This window comes from Amaranthus tricolor, chromosome 3 (genome assembly GCF_026212465.1).
Source record: "Amaranthus tricolor cultivar Red isolate AtriRed21 chromosome 3, ASM2621246v1, whole genome shotgun sequence".
NCBI classification, from domain to species: Eukaryota; Viridiplantae; Streptophyta; class Magnoliopsida; order Caryophyllales; family Amaranthaceae; genus Amaranthus; species Amaranthus tricolor.
In genome coordinates, this window is record NC_080049.1 from 7,529,172 (window position 1) to 7,535,171 (window position 6,000).

A 6,000-nucleotide genomic window follows, 5' to 3' on the forward strand; every position below is an offset into this window, starting at 1 on the left:
GCACACAACACTATTTGGCATATATTATTGTGTTGAAATGGTTAGAATTGATAATAATAGTCATATGCTAGAAATTAGAAGTTAAGTTGCGATTTTATGCGTTTTTAAGCGTTTTTGTCAATTTCGCGCGTAAAGTAGGTCAAACATGGTTTGTTATGCACGAAACTTGGCACACAACACTATTTGGCATATATTATTGTGTTGAAATGGTTATACTTGATAATAATAGTCATATGCTAGAAATTAGAAGTTAAGTTGCGATTTTATGGGTTTTTAAGCGTTTTTGTCAATTTCGCGCGTAAAGTAGGTCAAACATGGTTTGTTATGCACGAAACTTGGCACACAACACTATTTGGCATATATTATTGTGTTGAAATGGTTAGAATTGATAATAATAGTCATATGCTAGAAATTAGAAGTTAAGTTGCGATTTTATGCGTTTTTAAGCGTTTTTGACACTAACTTCTATTTTCTCTTAGTGCTTTCAACAACCTCCTTCTTCCGTTGACTGCGGCTACTACGCGCTGAAGTTTATGGACGATATTATAAATTCCGTGAAGGAATTTGGAGTCGAAAATATAGATGCCGTAAGTATTTGTTACGTTCTTAATTAAATATATTATTGGTAAAATCTTATGTTTCTATATTAATAGCTTTTATTTTAATATTATAATATAGGTTTTAAACGACATTCCGAGGGAAACACGCGCTTTGAGAAGTGAAGAGATGCGCGAATTAAAAGACAAGATTGCCGTGTATCTTGCTAATATTTGTCCTTGATAAATTGTAATTACTATTGATTATTTTTTATAGTTTATTTAATGTATATATATATATATATATATGTACGTACATATTATATTATATATATATATACGAGCGAGAGTTTATTATTACAAAGAGATTAATGTTGATTATCTGTGATTATCATTGGATTAATCACTGTTATTACATTGTAATATTATTGCATTATTATAACGATTAAACGGAAAAAGAAAAAAAAAAAGACACTTATTGCATTATATATATATATGTATATGATATATATATATATATATATATATATATATATATATATATATATATATATATATATATATATATATATATATATATATATATATATATATATATATTATAATCTCTCAGAACCAATTTAGTTGTCCAATTTCCTTATTTGGCAAAGTCTTTTTAGTTTTTCCATTTCTATTTTTGTCAATTTTTTTTACCTAAATATCCTTAGTTCACACAAGTAATTACGAATATACCCCCATATACCTTACTTACCCAACTACCCTTCACTATTTACTTTTTACTACTTACCCTTTTTAATGGACCCCACACCATCCTTAATAATCGTGCCCAAGCAAATGGAACATCTAAATTGGTTCGGAGGGAGTATAAGTTTGGATGGAGGCAGCTATCAAGCTTAGAGATGCAGCTAAGTGAGCAGACAACAGGTATAAAGTCACGATCTTGGCTTTCTCTAACAGTTGGACTTCCACAATCCGCACCTTCAAAGTTATTGCAACTAACATTCATTAATCACTAGATGCGTCTATTTCACTTCTTTAAGTGATTTCCCACCGACTATAACTATAAGGCTGTGATATTACAAGTACTACCCAATTACAAAAAAAGGGATTCCCACTTCCCAGATCTGCTTGATTTGATTATTATGGCTTCTAAGCTTCTTATGATTTCTGTTTTTGTCCTTAATGTCATTGCTTTTGGCCTTGCTGTTGCTGCTGAACAAAGACGAAGCCATGTATGTTCTTCATTCTTCCTTCTTTTCATTTGCTATTTCAATTTGATTGATTTTAGTTGCTGGATCATTTTATTTTCTCTTTGCTTATCCATGTTTATGCCTTATTTGAAATTTCCATCCTGTATTGTTCGATCTGATGGAACTTGTTAATGAGGGCACTTATTGTTAACAAAGCAGAGCAAAATCTAGGCCTTTTAAGCCAAAGAGCGGGTCAATCTAACGTATAATATAGAAAAATGACAGCTTAATTGTTCGATTTACATAAAGAAATTAGTGTTCGACCCATATTGAGGATCCAACTCAACCAGAAATTATGTTATATTTCCCTCTAACACTCTGCTTAAACGCGAGCCACTTATGAGGGATAATTAAGATTCGAAACCATAAACTCTTGTAACGTTGGTTTTGATAACATGCTAAGGAATCAACTCAACCAACAGGTTAAATAAATGGTTGAGGGACAAAAAGGGTTTTTCCTCAATTCTATTAGTATTTTGGATTAGGTTTTTCTCAATTTAGATTTTAGATTATGTTCTTTATTAAGAGGGACAAAAAGGGTGTCAAAGATATCTACTTTCATATGAAGGTTTCGGAACCTTTAACAATTTTGTCTCTGTAATACCAATAAATATTTCAAAGAACGCCATCTGTTTGATGGGGTGCAGCCATAGTATAAAAATGCGATAATGATCGCGATCACGATAACGGAATGCTGATGCAGTAATGGGAGCGATGTAGTTATCATTGTGCCTAAATGTTAGTCAAAATCATAAAGTATCCCTTGACATGGTGTTTTTACACCTTTACGGCGCAAAAATATCGGTTCATATATTTGAAAATCTTTACAATGCGGCAGATGTTGTTTTTACTCTATGCGTGCAGCATAGAAATTGAGAGACACGAATAATGTATTAAGATAGGAAGTAACTTCTGAATCTAGAATCTAGCATTACGTTTTGGTAGCAGCATAAGAGTAGATTACTTGCTGATTAGCTTTATAATTTATATAATCATCAGAATTGTTCACTTGTAGCTAATGATCATTGACAAATACGTGTTTGGACAGGCTCAGGTTGTTTCAGACCCAAATGCAGACTACAAGTACTGCAAGTATGATTCAGATGTCGCAACAGGATATGGTATCGGTGCCTTCTTTTGCCTTCTGGCTAGCCAAGTCATCGTCATGGTAGTAAGTCGATGCTTCTGCTGTGGTCAGGCTCTTAGTCCTGGCGGATCAAGGGCTTGTGCTGTTATTCTCTTCATTGTCTGCTGGTATGCAGATTCTTTTCATTTCTTTTATCTAGTCAAACAAAACCGAAATAAATTTGGGCCTTCCTCGTGCCATAAAAGTTTAGACAGATCTTTTTCAGCATTTTGTCATTGTTAATTCGTGAAATTCTTGGTTTTCAGGCTTACATTCTTTATTGCGGAGATCTGTTTATTGGCGGGTTCAGCTAGAAACGCATACCACACCAAATACAAGCGTTTCTACGAAGATGGTGCACCAAATTGCGAGACTCTTAGGAAAGGTGTCTTTGCAGCAGGTGCTGCTTTCACTTTTTTTACCGCCATAATCGCTGAGTTCTACTATTTTTTCTACTCAAAGGCAAATGACAGCTTCAAACCCTAAGGTGCAATACACAGTTAGTGCCTTAAATAGGATTTGAAACATACCTTAATGTTTTGCGGTCTTCATTGATGTGTTCATAGACGACTCGTTTTGACAGCAGTCGATTTTTAGGAATTCTTTCGTGTAGCAAATGTCTCATGTATTCATTGTTATGCTTCTTGTGTATCCGTTTCATTGTTATATACTTGTGTTAACTGTTAAGACTCTTTTGGGTTTTAAGAAAGACAAATAATAGCAGTTGTTTTATAATTGTCTTGTAATTTCCTAATCCCCTAGGCTACTAAGATGTCAATGATTTATCTAATATCGGGCTTGGTTATCACTAAAGGTGTTCAATGGGCCGGACCCCCATTTTGAGCCCTTATTCAGTTCGTTTTTTGAAGGGCTTTATAAGGGTCGGGTCAAAAATGAACCGGGCCAAAAATGGCTACTATAATTAAAATAAAGCGGGCTATAAAAGGGGCTCAATAAGAGCCGAAAACGGGCCTTTGTATAAAGCATACTTAATGTATAACTTAATTATTATAAATGACAATGTCAAAAGAATTATTAATATTTTTTTCAATTTATTTATTATAAATGATAGTTTAATTATTATAAATTGATAAATGGGAATCAAAATAATTTTTAGTCGTAAAAATGGGTTGGGTTGGGCTGGTTCGGACTTTGAAAGTCAGGCCATTTTAATTATAACGAGCCCTTATCCCGTCCGGTCCATATTTACTTAGGCCCAGCCCGGCCCATTGAACACCCCTAGTTATCACTAACAAGGGTCTGGTTGCATACATTCGACTAACTTAAATCTCGTTTAGGTGGAGCCAATTAATGACATTGGGGTTTTGGAAGAGAATGTTGTAGGTGCCCTACATCTTACGACCCGTTTGATTGATGGTACAAATTGGTGGTAATGAAAATAATTTGTAGTGTTAATTTTTATGATATGTATCAATGTCATTATCATGGTAATGAAAGTTTGATCATAAAAAAACGTTTTTTGTTCACAATTTTTCATTACCACTTAATACCACATGTTTAAGTAGCAATGCATTAGAATGAATTTTGTGAAAAAATAACCTTGTTGAAGGAGAATAAGTATAGTCAATAAATTTATCAAACAGCCCGTTAGTGACTTAGATTATCGTAATATCTATGAGCAGCTAGCTGTCTTCTGTCTGTCTTAACACTACCAGGCAGCAGGGTGCTTTCGTGAGCACATGGTTACTCGCGTCTGTGTGCTTGTCCACGCACATACCCTTCTACACGTCTGCTTGCTGCTCAACCATTTGCTTTCTTCACTTGCTCATTCAAGATCTTATATGCTAGGTGATTCGAGTTTTGACCTTTAAACTTCCATTGTATCCAGCTCTGAAATAGATGATGAGCAAAGATGGGTGAATTTGCTAGTATGGCATTGGCAAAGGTGTCTTTCTATCTTGTACTCTGCCTGTAGTCTGGAATCTGGTGTCTGGCCAATAAAATCATGGTTTTCCTGCCACTTAAGGGCTTAGTTACGCCTTAGAAACGTCACAAAGATCTAATATCCTTGTCGGGTATGGCCCAACTTTATGGCATAGTAATGTTGGCGAGTATTCCCGACATTACTATGGTGACCAGTATTGCCGCCATCAACACCTTTAAATAGGGTACTAAGCTTTACTTTGACATATACAAGAAAAATAACAATCCATACAAAGAGAAGCTATATAAGCCTTCCTACATTTCTGTATCCTTATTAAATATTCTACACATAACCATTGATTAGCAAAATTAAAAAGGGCTACTATTCAAGGCCCTAAATTTTTTAGAGTCCCAAAATAAAAATAATATAAAAATAATTTAACTTGAATAAAATTTAACTATAATTTATATTTTTGCTCAGTAATATCAGCTATCATTATGCTTTAATTATTATTATTATTATTCATTATGCCTTTAAATTTTTAAATATTTTTCTCTTTTGCTCTAGAGCCCAAAGTTAAACAGAATATACTCTCATAACTTAATTTATAGTGGATTTATTTATATTATGTATCCTTATATATATTTTTCAATTGACGTACGCTTTCGTATATGCTCATTCACCCCTTTAACATTCTTTTATCACCATTGCGAACAAATGTCAGGTCCTTGCAACCTTTTGCGAAACTGTAGCAAAAATGTTGCAGTTCAGATGCAGTTTCTGGCACCTCCTCAATTATTTTACTCTTATAAGTACTAGTAGTCCGAAAGCGCTTTGACCGCGAAACAAGTATTATCGCAATCATATTATAAAATATTTTGAATTTACCATCACTAAAATATAAGTTATGTTGACCGTAAAAGTCAAACCGTGAAATCTGGTTCACGGTCATTACCGCAATCGTGACTGAAACCGTATTTTCATGAATCATTATACTCTTCTTAAGGCCAAATTAATAACAAGTCTTGATCGAATTGATCATATCAGCATAATTGAATATCTTATTATCTTCCTTTTTTTGAGCCAATATTTTCATTTTCTTTTGAAGGTTGACTTCAATAATGGAGAAAACTAAACATGTGCATCAGTGTCAGCAAAACTTGAACATGAATGAAAGGGTCATTTTTTTTTTATTTCAAATAA

The 6,000-nt window shown here is 33.5% G+C and overlaps 1 protein-coding gene across 1 annotated transcript; it reads left to right on the top strand.

The window, feature by feature from the left end:
* The first annotated feature begins 1,434 nt into the window (after positions 1-1,434).
* On the top strand, positions 1,435-3,647 carry LOC130807327 (uncharacterized). Its single transcript, XM_057672497.1, has 3 exons — positions 1,435-1,768; positions 2,835-3,040; positions 3,179-3,647. Exons 1-3 carry the CDS (start codon positions 1,679-1,681, stop codon positions 3,396-3,398), a joined length of 516 nt encoding a protein of 171 aa, XP_057528480.1. The 5' UTR covers positions 1,435-1,678; the 3' UTR covers positions 3,399-3,647.
* The last annotated feature ends 2,353 nt before the right edge of the window (positions 3,648-6,000 follow it).